General features: G+C 41.8%; 1 protein-coding gene across 2 annotated transcripts in view; it reads left to right on the top strand.

The window, feature by feature from the left end:
* Window positions 1–238: 238 nt before the first annotated feature.
* INPP5F (inositol polyphosphate-5-phosphatase F) overlaps window positions 239–23,937 on the top strand; it is a 39,712-nt gene continuing 16,013 nt past the window's right edge. Inside the window, exons 1-6 of one of the 2 annotated variants that reach the window (XM_083741216.1) lie at window positions 239–840; window positions 13,197–13,277; window positions 20,417–20,553; window positions 20,939–21,067; window positions 23,345–23,512; window positions 23,713–23,769. In XM_083741216.1, the coding sequence (XP_083597342.1) occupies window positions 744–840; window positions 13,197–13,277; window positions 20,417–20,553; window positions 20,939–21,067; window positions 23,345–23,512; window positions 23,713–23,769 (669 nt within the window). In that variant the 5' untranslated portion in view covers window positions 239–743. Of the gene's footprint in view, window positions 841–8,574; window positions 8,717–13,196; window positions 13,278–20,416; window positions 20,554–20,938; window positions 21,068–23,344; window positions 23,513–23,712; window positions 23,770–23,937 lie in introns of those variants that run through there. The other variant, XM_083741217.1, reaches the window with a different exon arrangement.

Raw genomic sequence — 23,937 nt, 5'->3', positions numbered from 1 at the left:
TCAAGTATCTAAAGGGCTGCCACATGGAAGATGGAGCAAGCTCGTTTCCTCCTGCTCCAATGGCTTCAAGAAAGGAGATAACGATGACCCTTGTGGGCCCTTCCAACTCTACAATCCTATGATTTGATGACCTCCCCCCCCCCCCCGTGGACTCCACGTCCTAAAAGAGCTGGTGAAAGAAGAGAAGCAAGCCAAAAGCAACGATGCTTTCTTTCTGGATAAGTGGCAGACAGCACCGGCCTTTCGTGTACTATGTATACACGCCTGACGAACAGGAGTGTCAGCAGCACAGCCTCCTCGCCTCTCTCTTTGCACAGATCTGTGTCTTTTCCTAGGCCAGCGCGGGCGCCTGTCTCTGCCGAAGCAGCGTCGCTGCTTATCTCCAGGATAAAAACAACCACAAAGAAGGGCCTGGCGGCGGGAGTCACGTGTCCAGCGGGGCTCTCTCTCCCCCTCGCGCGCCGGAACCCTCCCGGCCTGAGCGCCGGGCGCCGACAGGGGCGGCAACAGCCGAAGGAGGCGGGCCCAGCCTCCAGGCGGCGGATGTGGTGCGCCGGGCGTGAGCGCGCTCCCGTCACTCTTCTTGGAATTTGGAGGGCTCGCTCGGCTTCTGTGGCCGCGGCGCGCCAAGCGGGGCAGGTCCCTTCGCCGCGCCTCGGAAACCCGGCGGCGGGCTGAGGGGAGGCGAGGCCGCTGCCCCTCGCCTCGCTCCCTCCCCTCTCGGCGCTCTTCTCGCCCCCAGCATGGAGCTCTTCCAAGCCAAGGACCACTACATCCTGCAGCAAGGGGAGCGGGCGCTGTGGTGCAGCCGCGCCGACGGCAGCCTCCAGCTGCGTCCCGGTGAGTCGCGGGGACGGGCAGGCTGGGCAAGGAAAGGGGCGCGCCGCCGCCGCCGCCGCCCGAGGGGCTTCAGTCTCCGGAGTAGCAATTCTCCTCAGGGGAGGAGAAGACTTAAGGTCGGCCGGGCGGAAGGAGCTCTGAGTCCGGGTCGCCCAAGGGCGGCGGGAGGGCGGCGCACCTGCTGCGAGGCGGGCGGGGGGAGATGCTGGGCGCGCGCTCAGGTGAGCGGGAGGCGCCAGGTGGAGGGACAGAGGGAAGCAGGCGGCCGAAGGTGAGGGGTCCTCCTGCCGGAGGATTTGTGTATGTGTATGACAGGCTGGGAGGAAAGAGGGAATTGTGGGCAGCGGGGCAGGGAAAAGAGGCGACTCTTGACACCGGATCCACCCGCTTGGTGACCACTTTTACCTTTGGGAGGTTGTGGCTTTCATTATTTGCACCACCTCCTGCCTGACTCGAAGCGGCTTGCAAATAAGAACACGCACAATCCCTCCCCTCCCCCCACAATATGCTTGCAAACGAACGATATCTATAATAGTTCTTCCTTTCCTCACCTATAAAGTCGGTGACTCAGAGCAAACAGTGAACTCTTCGTGGCCTGATTTGTGTAGGTTTGAATTTCTTTTCCTGGAAGCCCAAAAGCACTCTTAAGTACACGGAGTGTTTTACAATGTAAGTTAGTAGGGAATCCGTGCCCAGCCATAGGTCTGACCCACGGAAAGCAACACACCCCCTCCCCGCCCTCCCAAGATGGTAGAGTTACACCAGTTTTGCATGCCCTTGCACGGCATGGAGTTATTCTGTCGCCCTCAGGGTGTATCCTGTGCTTGGCTGTCTGTGGATTAAAGCCATATGGAGATTTCTCTGTGGCTTGTGTATCCCAGACACATTGTGTATCCCAGGTATTACCTGCCTTTGGTGGGTCAGACAGTAACTAATGCCTCATTGTAAGAGGGGCTGATGCCCACCACATTAAAAGTGGTGGTGGTGCAAATGCTCCTTAAGGCCCTCTCTGGATCCAGAGGTACTGGACAACTGATGCAAATATTTCATTTTTTTTAGGCAAGGCGATCAAGGTGGGTGGTGTTCAATTGCACTTGTTATTGGATGAAACCGATTTTCTAGACCCAGCCCAATCTGGCTTCTGACCTGAGTATGACATTGAGTTTACCTTGTGGACTTTGCATTACTGGAAGAGAGAAGATCGGGGCATGCTACCCTGTTTATTCTCACCAAACCCTCCATAGCTTTTGATATCACAGACCATGATATTGTAGAGTGACCATGAACTGGGCACTATACTACAGTAGTTCCATTCTTACTCTGTCAAAGAAAACAGCATTGGGAGACTTTTGCTTGTCCCCATGATATTTTTGCTGTGGGGTGCCACATGTTTTTGTTTTGTCCTTGGTGCTGTTTAACTACGGGGAGGTGTCATTTGAATATTGGGAGTGCAGGGACTTCAGTATACTGATACCCAGTATTGTCTCCATTCCTCTTAAATGACAGGGGCTCAACCAATGTCTCAAGGCTATGATGGGCAGGATGAGATCCAATAAACTGAAGCTGAATCGGAGCAAAATGAAGGTGCTGTGGGTTCATGGTTCTTAGGCTCAAGAATATGGTCTGTTTTGGATAGGGCAGCACTCCCCTTGAAAGCGCAGGTTCATAGTCTGGGCGTGCTTCTGGATTCCAAGCTGTCACTGGATGTGAAAGTAGCCCTGATGGTGCCTATTCCCACTTCCGGCTGATTTGCCAGCTGTAGATGTTCCTGAACCAGGAAGGCTTCGTTTTCATCACTCTAATAGCCTCCTGTATAGACTACTGCAATGCCCTTTATGTGAGACTTCCCTTGAAAATGTTGCAGCTCAGTAGTTGTTGGGTGAGGCCTGACAGGATCATATGGCTCCAATCCTGAAGGCATTGTGCTGGCTGCCAGTATGTTACCAAGCCCAATTCAAGGTCTAAACAACCTGGGGCCTACATTCTTGTCAGAATATGTTTCCTGATGCCTGCCACCCTGAGCTTTAAGATCTGCTGAAGAGTCCCGGCTTATAGTCCTGCCAGCCAGTGGGCCAAGCAAGACAGTGACATGAGACAGGGAATTCTCAGTGGCATCACTCCATTTATGAAACTCTCCCCAAATTAAGATACAACAGGCACACACATATAGATGAAAGGCAAAAATGCATTTGTTTGTGAAGGCCTTTGGAACCTTTCTGTTTGGCTCTGTATTTTATATTTTGTTATATTTTGTTGTAAGCTGCCTGCCCTATGCTCCAGTCTGGAGGAAGGGTGGAGTATGAAAACTTAGAGATAAATAAACAAGAGGCACATTGTAAACTTTTGAAAGGGCAGGCTGTTTAGATGGTTCAGTGAAGAGCCACACTGACTGAGCTAAAATTTTGCTTAACCAAATTGAGAAAGGAGTGTGTGGGCTGAGGGTTTGCTGGAGTTAGCTAGGATAGAGATTTTTTAAAAGAGTGCAGCACCTTGTAGAGTAGAGAATATACCTGGGATTTATGAAAGTACTGTATACTGGTCCAATTTTTGACAGTTGGTGGTGGATAAGCTTGCTGAAGAAGGAAGTGTGTAGGAAGGTGGTAATCTCATCTGGTGATGCACACAAGGTGAAGGATGGCTGGGGAAGCAGAACAAATGAATTATAGAATTATAGAGTTGGAAGGGACTGTGAGGGTCATCTAGTCCAACCCACTGCAATTCACCCTGCCAAGAGTAAGTAGGAGCATGTCAGATTTAGTATGAAAGTGCCCCTCCCCTCTTATTTAGAGCTCTTAGAACGTGCAAGCCTTAAAAGGTTAGATGTCTGGTAATGGATTTTTTTTTTTGCTTCCTCTGTGCTATACAGTGGTACCTTGGGTTACATACACTTCAGGTTACATACACTTCAGGTTACACACTCCGCTAACCCAGAAATAGTGCTTCAGGTTAATAACTTTGCTTCAGGATGACAACAGAAATCGTGCTCCGGTGGCGGGGCAGCAGGGGAGACCCCATTAGCTAAAGTGGTGCTTCAGGTTAAGAACAGTTTCAGGTTAAGAACGGACCTTCGGAACGAATTAAGTACTTAACCCGAGGTACCACTGTACTTCAGATAATTGTAACTCAAGTTGTCTCTTGTTTTATAGTGGAATCAATTACAGTTCACTGACACCACCTTCCAAATGCAATATGGTGCTTGGTATGTTGTAATTTCTCCTTTGTTTAGCACATTGTAGGAATTTAACATTTGCTTTTGAATGCTTTAGGAAGATTCAAAGTAGCTGTGTTGTGTGTGTTTGTAATACAACCTTCCCCAACCTGGTTCCCACCAGAGGTTTTGGGCTAAAACTCCACAATATGTCTGTGCTACCTGGGGCTAATGGAAGTTGTAAGCCAAAATATTGTGGTGGCACAATTTTGGGTAAGGCTGCTATAGGGAGACTTTACTGCTGATTTGCCAGGAATTTTTGACATTAGAGGGTGTAACTATAGCTTATATGGAAATGACTATGCACTTGTTTTTGTATTGCTCATGTGTAAAGTGATTTCTTGCTTCACTTGCAGTCTTTTCACATGTTTTGTTAACACTCATTTGATTTGCTCATTTGATTTGTGCCCTAATGAACCTATTGAATGATACCAAAGTATTGTCATAGCATTTTGTTTGCTCGGTGCATTTTTTAGAGCAAGGGTGGCAGAACCTTTTTTAGCCCAAGAGCAGCATACATTTGTGGAAACCGGGGTGGGATGGGGGGGGGGTGAGAGGCTGCATTCCATTGGTGGTTGAGGCAAAAATCAAAAGTGAGTGAGACAAAAATCAAAATTGGCTTCTATCTTTGTTATAAAACACACACACACACACACACACACACACACACACACACAGCATCTTAAATCCAACCAGACAAAAAACATGTTAATTTATTTTCCCCCTCTCCTTGACCCCTCCCCCCAACAAAGTTCTTACTAATGTCCATCTTTTTTTCCAAAAGATGTGAAATGATGAGGGTGAGTGGTTGTCAAGATTCCTCCAGATATTGCTACACTGACTGGCAATGTCTGTCCAGAGTTTCAGATACTATCTGGAGACACTAGGGATTGAACCTGGGACCTTCACACAAACCTTTGCTCCACTATTGAGCTATTATATTTGCACTTACATGCCTAAGGGGTTTTTCCTGACATTGCACTGACCTTTATGGGAACCTCTAGAGTAGCAATACTTTTTCAAGACCCTACACTTTTTGGGTAAGCTAGAATTTGCTGTCACTAGGATACCCCCTCCACTCATTCCTGACTTTGTACTGTAAAAGTTGGGGAGATAAAGCCTTTTAGGTAAAGGTAGGTAAAGGTACCCCTGCCCGTACGGGCCAGTCTTGCCAGACTCTAGGGTTGTGCGCTCATCTCACTCTATAGGCCGGGAGCCAGCGCTGTCCGCAGACACTTCCGGGTCACGTGGCCAGCGTGACAAGCTGCATCTGGCGAGCCAGCGCAGCACACGGAACGCCGTTTACCTTCCCGCTGGTAAGCAGTCCCTATTTATCTACTTGCACCCCGGGGTGCTTTCGAACTGCTAGGTTGGCAGGCGCTGGGACCGAACGACGGGAGCGCACCCCGCCGCAGGGATTCGAACCGCCGACCTTTCAATCAGCAAGTCCTAGGTGCTGAGGCTTTAACCCACAGCGCCACCCGCGCCCCACAGCGCCACCCGCGCCTTTTAGTTTAGGTTTTTGAGGCCCTGGGTGTGGTTTGCTTGAGGATGATCCCTGCCTACCCATCCCTCCTGCAGCTCTAAGATTGAGAGGAAGTATGGGGCTTTTCATGCTCAAAAGAGGATAGCCTCACACTTGCCATGATGAGCAAACGTGTAGAACCCTGTTCTACTTAACAGTTTTCTGAAGTGCAACACAAATGTTAAGTCACCATTACATTCTGCAACTGAGATCTGGGAAAGAGAGCGATGGCCCACCTACTGCAGTCACCTTGAGACTTGAGCTCTGCATAGCGTCAGATGAGACCTTGTCCTCACCATTGGGATGGTACCTTGGAAGGGTTCTTTTCAGAAGCAATATTTGCTGGCTAGCCAGATTTGTGGAACTCTTGAATGAGAACAAAGGAATATTTTTTCCTGTATGCTTTTATGTTGCTTATCAAAGTACATGATGTTTTGAAAAAGGAATAGCGGAGCTGCTGAAGGATACATTCATTATCTTTCTTTGTCTCCCTTTTGCAAAGAACTAGTCGTGAGATGGCAATTAGAGTATCTTTCCCATTGATTATATAGAAAGTAACATGCTGGCCATGGGAAATTAGCAACCAACAGTTCTCATTGATTTGCAGTTTCATGAAGTTATGAATTCTGGTATCACAAAGACTACTAATCAAATACAGGTAAAATTACGTAGTCCTATATGAGCTACTCCCATACAATCATGTACTTACTGAGTATTAAGCTATATATATAGTCAGCATTTGATTACAACTTAGCATTGATCACACTGAGATTGACCCTGGAATGAAAAGTAAACCACCGAGTATTCTGTACTAATCACATAACACAAGGAAAATACTATACCTAGTATGAAGAATACAGTTAGACTATTAAGGTAATGGATATGTTAGTGTCTCTTGTTTACTGTATCTTTGATGCCATATATGTGTGCTGCATCCATCCATAAACAAAATGGCAGCTGTAAGAGTTTGTGTGAATCTTATAATCATAAATATAGTCTTCTTTTCTTATATAATCTACAAGATGATGCATATGCAAGTATAGACGTATAATAATGCATGTACGATATAGGCTTTTATGTTCCTGTGAGTTCCACCATTTTTACATTGTTTTCACTGCCATTGTTACCCATAGCATTTCTAAGTTGAGGTGCTCTAAGCATTTTGTCAATGACTAAGTTGCTCTGCCATAATTTGAAAGAAAAATATTGTCTGCACGTGTTTCAGTCTGTGTTCGGGTTTTGTTTTGGGACAGAATCTGTCTTGGCTACATTTATGGATGACCTTGAGGGAGTGCAGTTCTGCTACTTTTATTGGATCTCTCAGCAGATTCTGATACCATTGACCATAGCATCCTTTTGGTCTAAGTATGTGGGATGTGAGTGAGAGGCACTCTGTAGGAGCCAGTGTCCAGTTTGGGGGTATTCCTGGATCATCTTTGTTTCTGGAAGCCCAAGTGGCAACAGTGACTGGAATTCCTTTTGTCAGCTTTGGTTGGTATGCTGGCTGCGACTGTTCCTGCACAGGCATAGCCTTTCCACAGTGACTCGTGCATGGTAACATTTTGATCTAACTACTGTAATGCCTAGGGACGCTGGTGGCACTGTGGTCTAAACCACAAAGCCTAGGGCTTGCCGATCAGAAGGTCGGTGGTTCGAATCCCCGTGACGGGGTGAGCTCCCGATGCTTGGTCCCTCCTGCTGCCAACCTAGCAGTTCGAAAGCACACCAGAGTGCAAGTAGATAAATAGGTACCACTCCGGCAGGAAGGTAAACGGCATTTCTGTGTGCGGCTCTGGTTTGCTAGAAGCAGCTTAGTCATGCTGGCCACATGACCCGGAAGCTGTACGCCGGCTTCCTCAGCCAGTAAAGTGAGATGAAGCGCCGCAACCCCAGAGTTGTTTGTGACTGGACCTAACGGTCAGGGGTCCTTTTACCTTTTTGGTGTAATGCCTTCTATGTGAGGTGGCCCTTGAGGCTGGTTTGGAGGCTGTGGGTGGTGCAACATGTGCTGACTGGGGTACCACCTGTGCACACATTATACTAGTTCTTAAAGAATTGCAGCAGCTGCCAATAAGCTACTGAGCAAGATTCATGGAGCTGTAGCTCAGTGTTAGAGCATCTGCTTTACATGCAGAAGTCCCTGGTATCTTCTGGCAAGGCCAGGAATGATTCCCATCTGAAACCCTGAAAAGCCACTGCCAGTCAGTGTAGACAGTACTGAGCTAGATGGACCAATTAATCTCAGGCAGTATAAAGCAGCTTTCTGGTGCCACAACTAGTAGAGGTTCAACTGATGGGGAAGCGTTTTCTGTAACAGCAGCCTTTCATGGAATACCCTGCCTTTTGACCTTAGGCAGGAGCTATTTTTAATGTTATTTCAGTGCCTTCTTAAAAACATATTTATTTAACCAGGCTTTTGCTTCTGTTTAATTCCCATTTGGTTCTTTTCATTCTGCCTGACTTGCAGCTGGATTTGGTTATCATACTGTTGTATTGTGTTTTTAAATGTGTACACCACTCACCACCTCAAGACCTTGGTGTACACGTTTAAAAACACTAATTTAGGAGAATTCCTCCTAAACTGTACCAATTTATATTACAGGCTGTGATCACATTCTTAAATCACTGCCATGTCAAAGTCCTCCCTTCCTTGCTGAAAACTGCACATTGGAGAGAGAATAGGATTAGGATAAAATTTCCTTCCTTGTGTGTAGTCTAAAATGGCACTTTGTTAAGATATTGCTGACTTTGTAGAATGGATCTCACTGTGCAGTCCCATGTACGCTTACTCCAAAGTAGGCCCCACTAAATTCATTGCGGCTTACTCTCAGGGAAGCATATAGGATTGCAGCTTTAGTTTCTATAGGGTGCACAGTGATGTCTTCTTCTAGAATTGTCCACTAATATATTTCCCTCAGGGTATTGCTGGGCACAGTGTCATTGAGTCACATGACTTCTTGTATGTGTCCCTGACATCAGGCCTAGTATTGGATTCCCACCCCCCTCATTTTGTTGATTGTGTTTTACTATATTCACAGTCCTTATCCTTTGACCCTCTAACAGCATGCCTGGTGGACTGACTTTTCAGTGGGTGTGATGAGAAGGACAATAGTTACTGCTGTATAAGGCTCTGATTTACAAAGGTGATCGATTTAACTTAATATACCTGTTCAGATGGGGATATCTATCTATGGACTAATACTGTATTGTCTTCTGCATGCCTCCAAAAGCCTGAATTTGTAAAAGTATTGCTAGCCCTCTTTTTGTGCTGTGTTAAATGATAATACAGTGTTTGGCAAAACTGTAAGGAAAGAATATATGATGACTGTGCTTAGTAACATGCAAGGTTACTGTTATAATTGTCAGAAACCCTACTTATGCTTAAGTGAGAGTCCAAATGGCTTATTGCATATAGGTGCCTGATATCATTTTGTTTATGGGGAGGTTCTTTTTTTAGCAATCTGACAGGTGTACAGCTTTTGCTGTTATGAAGCTTACATCTTTGATGACTGAATCTGTTTGGAGGCAAGTACAAATCTATTTGTGTCATGCTTACTCATCATCAAAGCTGTATGTCAAAAGAACAACTTGCAAAAGTTGGTAGGAAGGAATCCTGAAAAGACATTCTGAATTTGAGGATGACAAACCCATTTTCTGATCTAAAAATTACCATGTACTGGAACATATGACTGGCTAGTTTTCCCTCTCAACTTTAAATTATTACTGTTTGCACATAATTATAATCTAGACTTGCTGGTTTATTGGGATTGAGAAGTGATAACTCCCACTGCACTCCTCCCCAGCACAAGCAGGATAAACAAACCAGGAAGCATTGATTTCCCATTATGTCTGTACCAGGGATTATGATTTGTTGCTCCCTAACAAGCTAGAATTGCTATCCAACCTGAAGCCATGGTTTTGTTATTGGATTGCTGATTGTGACTTGCAAGGGAGGAACAAGCCACAATCCTTGGTTTGCATATAGTGGGAAACCAATGGCACTTTTATTTATCATGTTTGAGCCAAGGTAGAGGAGTGCAGTGTGCAGACAGAGAATCTGGAATATTGTTGCATCTGAAAGTGGCCTATGATTGTCTCACAGTTCCTGGGGCATGGAGTTGCACAATAGCCCTCTTAAGAGAAAATGACCTTGCGCCCACTTTGGATATTGAAGATAGAATATTGAAGATGCTTAAATCTTAACAGTGAAGGCAACCTCACTTGGTGCTTACATGCATCTAGGAATGACATTAATTTATAGCATGATATCCTAAAACTTTGTCAACACTATCTTCTGTTCCCAGTATTTCCCCAAAAAATAATAGCTTGAAATAATTGTTTTCAAATACATGTTTGTTGCTCTAATTTATATATTTTAACTTCCAAGTACAGTGTCTTGAATTATTTCAGAGACTTACTTTTACAGGATGATAAACTGTAGTAGAAAGTTAACTGCTGTGTATTCAAATATGGGAATGCCTTAAAATGTGGAGCCCAAGTTTGGGGAAGGCTGATTTCAAAAAAGCCTGTGGAGGGAATGTAGAGAATGGATAGATTCCCTCCTCCTACAATATTATAACTTGATCAGCCATGAAAATGATTTGATAATCTGTTCAGGATAAGCAACAGGACCTTATTCATACACAGAATAATTAACTTAGGAACTTGCTGCCACAAGATAAGGAACTTGCAGCTGGATTAAATGACTATACAAATTCATGGAGGATAGGACCAAGCCATACTACAATAAAGTAGCCACCATCTACCAGGATAGAAGAGTTATGTTGCTTCCAGATACATTGTGGTGTTCCACACAAGTGCCAGCAGCGTGCCAAGTTGGCGCCAGAGCATACCTCATCACCTGCGCCGGAGACATCTTGTCAAGAGGTTTTGCTAGTCAAACCACTCTTAACATGCACACTGATCCCCTAACGACAGTACTGAAAGCTAGGCCAGCGGCCTCCTCAGAAGCACCCTTGTCTTCTCCTGGAAAAGTTGTTCTTTTTTAGACTAAGGAGGGTCTTCCCCACTCATCACCATAGGTGCCTAAAGTTCTTATGGTGATCTGTGCCTTGAAATTACGCTGCAGGCCTCCGTGATGCATGTCTAGGAATGAGGGAAGGAAGGAAGGAAAGCATTTGAACTGTGTTTAGTTGAGGCTGTGCTGAGAGTAGCCCAAAGATCTCAGAAGAGGAGATCATTCATGTTTCCTGTCTCGTTTCTGCAGCTGGCCAATGGTAAGAGGCCTATTCCAGTCCTTGGCAGCGGATAAGGCATTCAAGTTAACACCTCGGCATTCACAGGAGAGTGAAGGGATGGAGGAGGAAGCAAAGGCATGTTAGGTCCAACAAACCACAGTATCTTTGTTCTTATGCCAACTTGGTACTGGCTAGTTAAATTGTGGCTCAGTGTTGAGTCTGAGTGCAACTATAACATTGAAGTGACTTGCAGCTTTGTTGTCCAGATCATTCTAATAGGTGGCAAAGTGCCAAGCCCTCCTTTGTTTCTGAGCAAACCTAGCAATATCAACAGATCTATTCAAATTGTTTATAAATACAATAGGAATTCAGGGTAGCAAAGTGGCTGGTACCAGAAACATTTCCCAAATGGTGCTTAAACTGACAGCGTCTCTAGACAAAAGAGCATCAGCTTGGTCTGCACTCTTCATTCTTTAAACAATAACTTTTAATCTTATTGTGAAATTGTTTTTCTTGGAATAGAACATTTCCCTATAGAATATTTCTTTGAAATAAAGTTTAAAAATACATTTATTCTGAGTAGCAGTTTTACAAAAACCTTTGTCCGAACATCAACTTTAGTTTGTGTGCTTTCATTTTAAACCTAAACAGCACTGTTGGTTGTTCCTAAAGCCTTGATGGAATAATCCATTAAGAATAGATATTTTTGCATTCTTTTCTTTCCTTGAAATCAGAATTATTTGTGCCAGAATAACTAATTTCCAACCAGGGAGTTGCAGAAGTTTTATCCGTTGTTCTGATCCATCAAACTAGATATGAGCAGAAAGAAAAAAGAAAGAAAGTACAGCAGCAAGATCATATACTCTCATCAGAACTGGCATTACTGCCTCTGCAGTATTTGTTCTTCCTAGCTGGTTAACTTACTGTTAAAAGGATATACTGTATGTAGCATGGGTGGTGGATAGCATTCTTTTGTTGGGGGAGCTGCATACAGGATGTGGACAGAGATAGAGCCAACGGTGGGCAGAGCAGAGATAAACATGTTCTGGATTTATTAATATGGAACAAGGACCACTCTTGTTTCAATTTTCACCATGACTACGTTGGAACATTGGATTATAATTCCTAAATCCTATGCTTTTTGGAAAAACATCATAGATACATCTAAGGGTGGCACTCCATCAACACAAAGACTTTGGGCTGCACAATAGAATTTCCCCTACCTCTCCCCTCCCTGTGTACCCCCTAAATTGGTTCTGGGGGTTCCTTACAACCCTCTGGAGGAGATTTAAGGAAGGCATATGGAGAGAGAGGGGGAAAAGTTCTGGGGTGCATGGGGCAAAGTGCATGTGGCCTCATATTCCATACATAGTTTATTCCCTCACACATATCTGCTGAACACCTGAAAAGGTGGTCTTGGAAAAAATGACACTAACAGTACAAGTGCTCCTGGTGAGTAAGAATGTTAAGCACTCCAGAGATTGAACTGTAAATTCCATAGGCTGAGGGTGGGAGTTGGCCTAGTGTGCTATTTTGGAGTGTGGTTGTTCTGGTCTCAGGCATAGAAGCAATAGGGGAATGCAGTGTTGGCCCTTTCAATGGCTACTTCTAAATTCCTTAAACTTCTTTCTTACAGGAGAGTGAGAGCGCTCTTGCCAAGTTTTCTCCAACTTGTTGACACCATGAGTAGTATGTGAATAGAGTGGCATTCATACTTTAAGGGTGTGTCATCTATCCTCCGATTATGAACTCTAAATGAGTCATGTTTGTACAATTAAGTTACTGCAGAGAGCTATTTTCCAGTTATATAAACTGGAATGAACTTTGTAAAATTGTTTTTAACTCCTTGCTTAAAATAAAACTTGAAGAAAGCTTTTGGGCCTCTACAAGTAGGAATTCGGGTCTTGGAAGGTCACCCGCCCTGATATTTCTTGCTGACTACAGCAAATAGGGCAGGATAGGAGGTAGGAGGTGGTAGGAGGCTTTTTCTAGTATATCTGCCTAGTCCTCGCCTGGGGTATGAAGTAGGAGCAGTAGAACAGAAAACTGAGATGTTGCCTACAACCACTGGCTTGGGTTGCCTTGAAATTGGCACAGTAAACCTGACATTTAAAGATGAATTCTTTCTTTATGTCCCGGGAGGCCAGCTTTAAAAATGAGTATGGTATCAGAATAATGGAACCTTCACATATTCCAGTGGGAACCTGTTGAATCCATAGAGAGCGACCCATTTACAAAGTTATTAGCTAGCAAAATATGTGTTGAGATAACGTACTATAGGAATGAGCAACTAGAGGTCTTGCTGCCAAATCCATCCCTTGGAGAGGTAGGATCAAAACAAACAAACAAATAATCAGACTTGATTTTAAATTGCTTACCACAGATTCTGATTTGCATTTTTGTTTGTCTAAAATTTCTCCCACAGCTACTGACCTGCTTTTGGCTTGGAATCCGATTTGTCTGGGCTTGATTGAGGGACTTATTGGAAAAGTTCAGCTTCACACAGGTATGAATAGTAAAATTCTTTATCTTACCAAATTGATGGTTAACGTTAAAATTGCTATGCCCTTTTGTGCTTGTAACTCCCCTGACAAGGCTTTGCTACCTATAATTGATAAAACTAAAGTGGGCTTTGTCAGCGCCTCTCAGACGGATTTTTCTGACACTTTCATTTGTTTCAAGTCAGTGTCTGAATTGCAACACATAAATAACTGGCTCTATTTACATATACAGTGGTTCATGTATATTTTGTTGTGTTTTCTTGACCTGAGGAAAAGGTAATTGGGAGAGGGGGGAGGTGAAGAATCAGCATCTTCCTGTAAATAGAATTTCATGAGGATACAGAGGTAAGTAAAATGTGATGCTTTAGTTCAGCTTGAGCATTATTCGCAAATATAAATGCAAAGTTCTTGTAGATATCAGTTTAATTTTGGATTGTAAATAAAGGTGACTAATGATTTCCTACAAATGACAGGGATATAAAAATGTTCAGTGGAAGATGCAGTTTTCCGGGGCATTGATTACTAACATTTTTTAAGGCTGGCTTTCTCATCTAGTTTCCTCAAACACCATCTGCTTCATGTTGATATAAGAGAAGCTAGACGAGCTTGATTCTATTAATGGAATAGTATTGGAAATCCTGCCAAAGAAACAGCTTTCACACATTGAATATTTCAAAAGTGAGGTCAGCATGCTTCAGAGTCTTATTTGCTTCTGCTCTAGAGTTGTTTAGCCGACCTTTAAATAATAAATATTGTTAACAAGCGGTATTTGTGAATTGATCTTTTGTAATTGTTAGAAATGGATTAAAAACCAATAGTTGCCACAGAACACTAAATTTGTGGTTAACAACAAGAAAAACCCACACATCTGATTTTCATATATGCTTGAAAAAACTTCCTTTAATACTAGATTTTATTTTAAAATAGAACCAGTGGTCTGGAACACAGATAGCTATGAGTGACCCCTATGCTCTTGCTGTGTACTCTTCAGATTTGACTTTAATATGGGCTCAACAAGACCCTACAGATTCCATTCGGTGGACAGCCTGTCATTTATTACACACAAGAAAGAAGAGATTTCACAGAGGGAAAAAGAGGTTCACTCTTTCTTCAGTGATGCCCTCAAAGTTCTTTTAAGGCTCTATAGATTAAAAGAGAACAGTTATGTAACACAATAGTACAACTGGTTAGAAGGAATCTCTCTTCTGAAATGATCAGCTTATTTGTGGAGTCATTCTACACATTGTACAGAATTCACGTGATCTGTACTACTAGAGGTTGGGGAAATCATATTTCTTAACACTTCCACTAATAAAAAGAGTGATTTAGTGTAGTTGAGTTCTTGATGCAAGGAGTGCTTATGTGATGGAAATTTGTTTAAGACTATCAGCAGTCTTAAACAGACAAGACCAGAATTGTGTGCAGTATCTAGAATGACACTAATTTTCTATGATGCCACTGCACTTGCTATTGTCCTTCAACTTTGGATCCCTACCTAGAGGTTGTTGGACTTCATCTCCCATAATCCTTGGCCATTGGCTAACCTTTGGGGGATGATGGGAGTTGTAGTCCGAACAACATCTGATGAGCTAACATTGAGGAACCCTGTGGCTAAAAAAACATTACAAATTTAGTCTTGAGCTTTCATTCCTGTAGTTTGTGTTTGTTATTTCTCGGTTTTTAAAATCCGAGAAATGCCATTTGCTTCCATTCCAATGATCTCTAGGAGTCTAGGTACTAGTAATGACAACTGACATTGGTTGTTCTGATTTGTTTGTGATGTGTGTACGTTCATTTCTGATCTCTTCAGTGTAGCTACAGAGAGACTGTATAAAGTGATTTTCTGCTATTCGCAATGCATCTTGGATGAAGCCTCTGTTTTCTGTGAATGCTAAGCATATCTATTAAGCACAGAATTTAGAGGATTAGGCTGTTAGCACTGAAGAAACCAGAGCTATTGGTAGATATCTAGCTTTCCCTGGGTTAAATGTAGTATCTGATTAAAATTTTATAAGAAGGCTCTGTGTGATGTGTCCCAAGTTAACAAGAACACTGCATCACCATTCCCTTGAAAGCCAACTAGCAGTTATTGATTCTTTGAGGAGCTGAGCTGGAAACATTGCTTTATTTCCTTGCATTGTGGAGCTCTCTGGTAATGTTGTCATGGACAAGTTGTAGAGCTTTGATACCATGGCTGATTCATTGATTAAGAGCACAGGCCTTGAATAAATAAAAAGGCAACTTGGCAGCCTGGAAATGTGTTCTATTTCCAGAACACTGAATACATTTTAATGGCTTTCATATTCATGGGTGCTTATTAGTAACTACATTAGTTCTGCAATTTTGCATGTTCTTTTATAACACTTGCGGGCCCTTTCTAAAAATAGCTGTGAATATATATATATTTTTAATAGTTGACCATAGTTCTGCAGGCAGGTATGCATGTTCTTTTAAAACAATTGCTGGTCCTTTCTAAAAATAGCTGTGAATATAATTTTAAAGATAGTTGACCATGACCCAATTAAATACTAATGTGTACCTTGAGGCAAAGGAGCAAGTGAATACACTTAGCATTTTCCGTAGAGAGAATATCTTTATATTCTATGATCACAAAATGGAAAATCTATTAATTTTATTGCAGATATACTGACATTTTGCTTTTTCAAAGCAAATATGAGCTATCGCTTATTTTTGTATATGCCGAGGGTATCATTAGAGAAGAAGGGAGGAAGAGAGCATACTAGGATTGCAGGGATGATAAACTGTGTATTTTTAGGACCATACAGGAAAGCATGATTTCTCTTGGGCTCTGCAAATCTGTTGGGGGTTTCTCTCAAACCACTGGAACACTTTTGAGGGGGTACCTGGGGAGAGGAGAGGAATGGGAAGTTCAGTTGCTCAGCCCAGAGTGTCTGCTCTGTGTATAAATTAGTTGGATTCAACCATGATTCATGTTTGTCATTCTTTGGGAAGATTTTCCTAAAATGGATGTGTTTTTCCCCCCTCAAAAAACAAATCAGTAAATAATGTACTTCCTCCTTTCTTGCAAGGCAGGAAAAGGCTGAGGTGCATCCTTTGTATCATTTTTTTGGAGTAGCATCACCACTTCCTCCTTTAAGACCACCTAGTTCTGGGCATGGAAGAAACTCCAGGCAGGGACATTCATGATGTCCCAGCTTCCCTCTTCAGATGTACAGTACAGGGAAAATCTTGAGGCTACCAACTGTGTATGTTTCCTGTTAGCTAATATAGGGAATGTTTAGTGGGGGCAGCAGGGAGAGTCAGGTCTTTCATCTTGTGCTTTGATAGCATCCGTGTTTTCCGAGAGCGACAAATAAAATACATAATGCAATAGTTAACATTGCCTTTGAGCAGGGTATGTAAACAATTGCTGTGTTAGTAAGAGCTTGCCTCATCTCGCCCAGCATGAGAACTGACTTGCAAGCTTTAATTGTTGACTCCTGCCACTGAAAGATGTGGCTACGCTTTGGCTGTTGCTGAAAGGAAAAAGGAACACTCAGTTTGTTGGAATTATTATAGACTTGTCTACAAGAGATTATAATTCTACAAGCTGTATATTGCTATATAACAATGTGTATATTGAGGGAGGGAAAGTCCAGTTCTTTTATCATAATTTTCACATTGAAGAATGTGAAACTGTAAATAACTGGGGTTGGAGGGGTTGAGTAATAAAGGGTTCAATTTGAAAATTTATTACAGTAGCCCTGAAAAGGACCCTTCCTTTTTAAATAAACATTGCAGAAAGTTGTTGGCTTGTAAATGAATGCAACAAATGTTGCTTCTGCTGCTCATACGCAGTCTGGCTTAAAGAATCTAATTTCACCTTGCATTAATCTTAGTGTAGCACATGAAATGGGGGTGGTGGCACACTTTGAATGAAATTTCCCTGTTTGTGTATGGTGCGGAATAAGTTGTCATACCATCTTAAAGCTAGAAACGGGTGATTGACAACCAGAGTTACACTCTCTTACAGACTTAACGGATCTGTGAACTCATTAAGGCTAGAATAAATGGGAACGGCACATATGGAGACATTGTAATTTTTGGTTTGCTCATTAGTTGCTCTGTGCTTAGCAGCAATTGACCTGAAATATTTGACTAAGATTTGAATAAGACTAAAAGATACCTCTCCAGATTACATTTGGTATTAAGTCTTTGTTTATGTCCTGTTACATCACTTAGGAAGTGCTGTTAGCCCCTGGTTCACTCAGGTCAAAATTAATTGTTTCTGCAGATGCAAGAAATATAATCGCCATAGAAGCATAGCATATGTAATACATGTTTTGTTTTTGTTTTCCCCAGAGCCTTTTTGGCTTTACCATATATGGTGAGAGCAACAAGCACAAATGAACACAATTCTAGTTCTTTTTTATGGAGCAGCTTTGTATTATATAAGGCCAGAGGTTATCTATTATTAAATCATTCAGGCTTTACATACAACTCTTCTTAAATATAAAATAAGGAAAATTCTTAGTGTAGCATTCATACTAAGTTAAGATTGTACTGGAATGTTTTCTTGCACTTTCCAAGCTATTTATGAACTTTTTGAATGCTGCTTAGCGATTTTTCAAATATTTAAGTGGTTTAGAACTGCTTTTAAACAAATAAACAAAACTCGTATAAATATATTTCAGTTCAGTAGGATCATTTTGTGCATACTTCCTTTGTCATTTACACTTGAAAATGCAAATCAGTGAATTTGCTGGACGGCTGAAAATTTTATAGAATTGTAGAGTTGGAAGTGACCATAATGATCATCTAGTCCAGCCCCCCTGCAGTGCAATGTAGGAATGTAGACTGGAAGTAATGACCCAGAGATTAAGAGTCTCATACTCTGCTGACTGAGCTGTTATAGATGTAGGAATTCAAAATTAAAAAGTGATCAAGGCTGTAACGTCAGATATTTTAATAGTCTTGCCTGTCTTAGCCATCAAGTCCATATTTCACTGGAATATTTATGACAAGCAGAAGCACTTGAACCTACATGGAATCCTATTTAAGAGAACTCTCCTCTTGCTGTTCAGACATTCATTTTAATCTATCAAGGTTGTAGGTTTAATCCCTGTATGGCATGGCTGCATTGCAAGGGCTTGGACTAGATGTTTCTCAGGTTCCCTTCCAACTCTACAGTTCTGTGTTGCATGATTACTATCACAATGAAGGATGGCTTAGAAGTACTTGTATGTGGTCTTTAGAACACTTTTACAGATTATTCAGTCGTTGAGACAGAGTTCTGAATGCATTTATGCCACTGAACTTCAGTTCCTGTTTGCCTTGGTGCTTCCCAGGACAGAATGCTGCTTACTTCTTGTGGCTGTGATCTGTATATATTTGATTCTATTAAAATGAGGGCTGCCAGCAGACCAGGAAAACAGTTGCTAGGCTAGTTTTGTTTACTTCCTGGGCATTGTTAGTGATGAGAGAGAGAAAGCGAGAGAACTGTTGTCTCCCATCCTTCTAATTCATTTAAAAACGATTCTCCCCTCATCCAACTGTGTCTTAAAAGCATGCTGTGAGGATACTAGGCCCAGCAGCAAAAATTGGTTTGAGCACCAGCTGTGAAAATTTAAAACGACTGTTGCCAGGGACTAGAGACAGTGGTGTCTGTTGCTGTGCTGGCCTGTACACACCACACACAGGAGGTGGCGGTTGAGTGCTGCATAGTCAGCAAAAGCCACAGCAGGCTAAAGTGTGAACAATGACCTGGGTATTATCTGGAGGTGTCGGTCTTTAAGTTTTTATTTTTAGCTGCTGGTTTGTGGGTAGGAGGAGTCTTTGTTTTGTTTTGTTAGCGTGTTGCAAATGTTTTCTATCATAGTTTTGGGAGGCTGTTTCCCCACAATGTATTGTATGATACCATATAATCCCCCCTTTCCTGTGGTATAATGTATTTATGTATACATATTTTTTAAATGTCAGTATTTGGAGACCCTTTGGTTCTTAAAATTAAAAACCAATTCTATGTTTCCATTCTCTTGAGGTTTGTACTGCTGCTTCTTTAATCTTGGTTTTGTAGAAATGGCAGGCAGGGTGTTCCTGATGGGCAGAATAGCACACCAAAGTTTCTATGCTGTCTCTAAAGTGTCTTATGGAAGCTGTGGTTATATAATGTCCCTAGAGAATATCTTGCACTGAAGGTTTTCATGACAGATTTTGCTGTTAAAGCATTACTTTCTTTGTGACACCTTTTTAGTGTTCAAGCAGTTCTGTTTCAAATTGATGGAAGCTGTTTCACCCTGCTGAAAATCTGAATGTGTAACCTTACAATCTCCCCCCCCCCCTTTAGAAGGAACCAAGAAACCTTCTGTTTCAGATTTGTTTTTGCACACAAAATGCATTTTATTATTAGCAAAGGAAGCCCTTGTATCATGAAACACAATTCTAGAAAATTGCATAACTATACTTTAGTTAGTAAAAACACAAGCAGTTTCTATTTTGTTACTAATCTTATTACAGTATTCTATAGTTTTGTCAGCAAGAAATCTTTCCACTAAAATGGATTGATTTCCTATATCTAACCTTGGGAGGAGGGGAAATTGTGAAGTCAAATGTTTGTAAATAGAAAAAAATATTTTAAGTATTCATTGTCAACAATAGCATTCTACAAGAGCCTTTGGTTTCTTGAAGCCACCATACATGGTGGGGGCAGATTCACTTGTTTAAATAAGGGTCTGCACACAGTCATGAATAGTAGTGCCTCTCTCCCTTTTCGCATAACTGAACAATGCTTTGAGTACAGGAAGTATATGCATGAGTGTTTTGTAGCTGAAGAAAGCCACCAAATTTGTTGTGAAACCTTGCTACTGTCTGGTATGGAAATGGTTTTGTTCCTGGGTTAGGGAGAGGGGACTACTGGATGGCGCTGCACTTCATGATAAGTGCCAGCTATTCTACCGTGTGTTGTTGCATGGAAAAGAGCCACAGAAATGAATACTATATTCTGACGCCATTCTGCAGTTTGCAAGCATTGTTTTCAGACCCCCAGTACCAGACTGTTTGTATTGTGTTTTAACTGAGATGGCTCAATTGTGAGGAATGTTAGTTTGAAGGGTTGCTGTCTAACTGTGAAAATGGATACGTGGAAATGGAAAATGCCATACTAATAGATTTGGATTTGTTTCAGATTTGCCTTGGTGGTTGATTCTAATTCGCCAAAAAGTCGTGGTTGGCAAGCTTCCAGGAGATCATGAAATATGCAAAGTAACAAAGATTGCAGCAGTACCACTCTCTGAAGCAGAACCTCAGGATCTGGAACTGGAGGTAACTTTAACACTCGGAATACTTTTAAATCTAGCAGTTGATGAGTGCTTATATGCAAAACTAGGGCTTCAGTGTTATCTGAGGCTCTTAATTGGATGATGTTTGTAAAAGTTTGTACTTTGGGATTTCTTCTGTTATCTGCCGCCTTGCTGAATTTGTATTTTTTATTTTATTGTTAATAACCTTCATTAGCTGCTTTGAAGCATACATGAAAAGCTGCATATAAATATCCTGAAAATAGATAGATAGATAAGAATATGCACATATTCATACCTAAACCACATGCTTAAATAAAAGATAATTTATTTAACATTCATTTGATAGGACATATGTAATAGAATATTGTTTCTTTAAGCTTTATATTAACTTAATATTTTCTTTTCAGCTCTGTAAAAAACATCATTTTGGAATAAACAAACCAGAGAAGATTACCCAGTCTCCAGATGACTCTAAATTTCTGCTCAAGACCTTCACTCAGATTAAATCAAATGTTTCTGCTTCTAATAAAAAGAAGGTAGGGATTTCTGTGGGCTTTCAAAATGTTTTTTTCCTTGTAGAGTGCTATAAAAACTATTTATATTTGTATGTATGTATTCTGAACTTTTTCCGCAAAGTAGCTTTTTATGGTTTCCTGCCAATCAAATCTGCTACTCATTCTAAATAAGCATCCCTGGCCCCTCTGTTTTGCATTTCACCCTGCAGGTGATATCCAGTTATGGCATCCCACTTGTGCAGTGCACTTCTGCTCCTGCAGATAGGACTTCCTCTTCCTTTCTTTTCCAAAGCCTTTCTCTTCTCCTGTATTGTTCTTATTTATTTGACAACTTCACCATCCATCTGTTGATGGGGCACAAAACTTGAACATTTTTGATTTCTCTCTCCTTTGAGCATATTCAGTCCTTTACTGAGTCATATGGCATTGCAAACATTTCAAAACCATGTCTCTTTCATTTGACCCCATCGGCAAAACTTTGGGCCATGTTCTGTTTGTGTCCAGCTTCCACTGCTGCAGTCTTCTCCTCTGTCTAGCACAGGAGTGGAGAACCCAGCACCCCCAGACAGCATGACCAGTGCTCAGGGATGATGGGTGTTGTAGTCCAGCAACACCTGGAGGACTGCAGGTTCTCTACCTCTAGCCTAGAATTCTGCACCCACTATTAATCTTTCATCATTCTATGACATAGTTCCTTACATCCTCATGCCAGCTTCCTGTCTGCTTTCATATTCAGTACAATTTCATTCCAGGTCTTTGGCACTTCATACGTCTTCATTCCAGTATATCCATGCCAATGACCTTTTACTCATCCCAACTCCCCCAGGCTTAGGTTTCCTTCTTGCTGGAATTGCTGTCTTGTCTTTGTTGGCAGCATTTATGCCTGTCCCAGCAGAACAAATATGTAATGTTCCCACTTTGTCAAAAGGACAACCATAATGGCTAAAGCAGAGGTTTCCAAACTTTTCATGTTGGTGACACACTTTTTAGGCATGCGTCATTTTGTGACACTGATTCAGTTTTGCATCATTTCGCAACACGCTAATGCAGTTTTACTAGCAAACTGGAGGTTAAACCCTTTTCCAGCCCCAGGAGGAGCATGGGGAGTGTTTGTGCAACACACGTACAGACTGCAGCCAACACACTAACGTGTCTTGACACACAGTTTGGAAAGCTCTGGGTTAAAGGAACTAAAGCACTTTTTGTTCATAAAGAGGCTAAAACATTTGGGACTGTTTAGTTTTGGGATGGCAGAGGGACTAAGGAAGAACATAATAAAGATTTATTAAAAATTATTTGTGGTTTGAGGAAAGTGGATAGACATTTTTTCCTATGCTACCTCTTAGGCCTTTCCATCTGTGAAAGGTACACTCAGTACTGAACCATTTGCTTTTTAGAAGATAAAATCTCTCTGTAGAACATGAAGTGTTTTGTAACATATGATGTGGTCTGATCTTTTTATCTCCCTCCATGCATCAAAATAGAGGAATACAGTATATTGTGTACGGTGCCTGAGCAACTTCTGCTACATTGGAAAATGGGCAGTCACGTTGATAGGGAAGGCCTATCAAATACAGTAGCACCTTGGGTTACTTTATCCTCGTGTAACGTAAACTTCAGGTTGCGAAAGCAGCAAACCCAGAAGAATTTGACCAGGTTTTGCCGTGCGCACATGCGCAGAAGTGGTCTACTACCGCGTGCATGCGTACAACAGTGATCCTCGGGTTGCGAAAACCTTGGGATCGGGCCGGAGCTCCAGAATGGATCTTGTTTGCAACCGGAGGTACCACTGTATTCTAAATATCTCTCCTACTTGAAATCTAAAATGACATAATACCCTATACAGTGGTACCTTGGGTTACATACGCTTCAGGTTACATAGGCTTCGGGTTACAGACTCTAAACCAGAAATAGTACCTCGGGTTAAGAACTTTGCTTCAGGATGAGAACAGAAATCGTGTTCCGGCGGTGCGGCAGCAGCAGGAGGCCCCATTAGTGAAAGTGGTGCTTCAGGTTAAGAACAGTTTCAGGTTAAGAACGGACCTCTGAAACGAATTAAGTACTTAACCTGAGGTACCACTGTATGTATCTTCCAATCTACGTGACCTGAAGAAGCAAGACCTTAAATTTGTAGTTAACCTCTATGGCTGACCCATTTGCTTGATGAGGACAAAGGTCGAAGGTTGGGAGATCTTGCTGGGCTGGAGTTTGTAAAAGTTGTTTAATAGTATATATTTGGATATAAAATTAATCAAAGTAACATTTCCCCAGTCAGCCTAATATTTTGCTGTTTCACAGGTTAAAGAAAGTAAAGAGAAAGAGAGACTGGAGAGGCGGCTGCTGGAAGAACTATTCAAAATGTTTATGGACTCGGATTCTTTTTATTACAGTTTGACTTATAACCTAACAAACTCCGTGCAAAGGCAAAGTGCATGTGAGAAGGCTAACTTGCCACTTTGGAAGAAGGTAAGGTTGTCTGTTGAAACATTATCAGTGTTTTGAACGAACACTTGGATTCCTATGTTCATGTATCTGATCTTATTCATTTATCTGTAAAACCAAGAAACATGAATTGTTTCCTGTTGGTTTGTGTTCTGATAAGGGTGAATTTGCATTGTTCTCTGATTTTCAGATGGAAAATATTTACATTTTAATTTCATTTTCAGGTTGATGATAGATTTTTTTGGAACAAACACATGCTAGAAGACTTGATCAATATTGGTGTGAGTAATGTTTGCTATGAATATGTATTTTGTTTAGAACCTCTGCGTAGAAACCTGTTCTACTTGTTTTTACTTCTTAATCAAATTGATTAGTAAGGAGATTTGTCAGGCTTCATGGGTCTCATTCTAACTTTCTGCAATATATATAATTCTGTAATAAAAATGTAG

Source organism: Podarcis gaigeae, assembly GCF_964106915.1.
Source record: "Podarcis gaigeae genome assembly, chromosome: 5".
NCBI lineage: Eukaryota > Metazoa > Chordata > Lepidosauria > Squamata > Lacertidae > Podarcis > Podarcis gaigeae.
The sequence above is the reverse complement of the archived record's forward strand: the minus strand, read 5'-3'. Positions and strand labels throughout refer to the sequence as shown.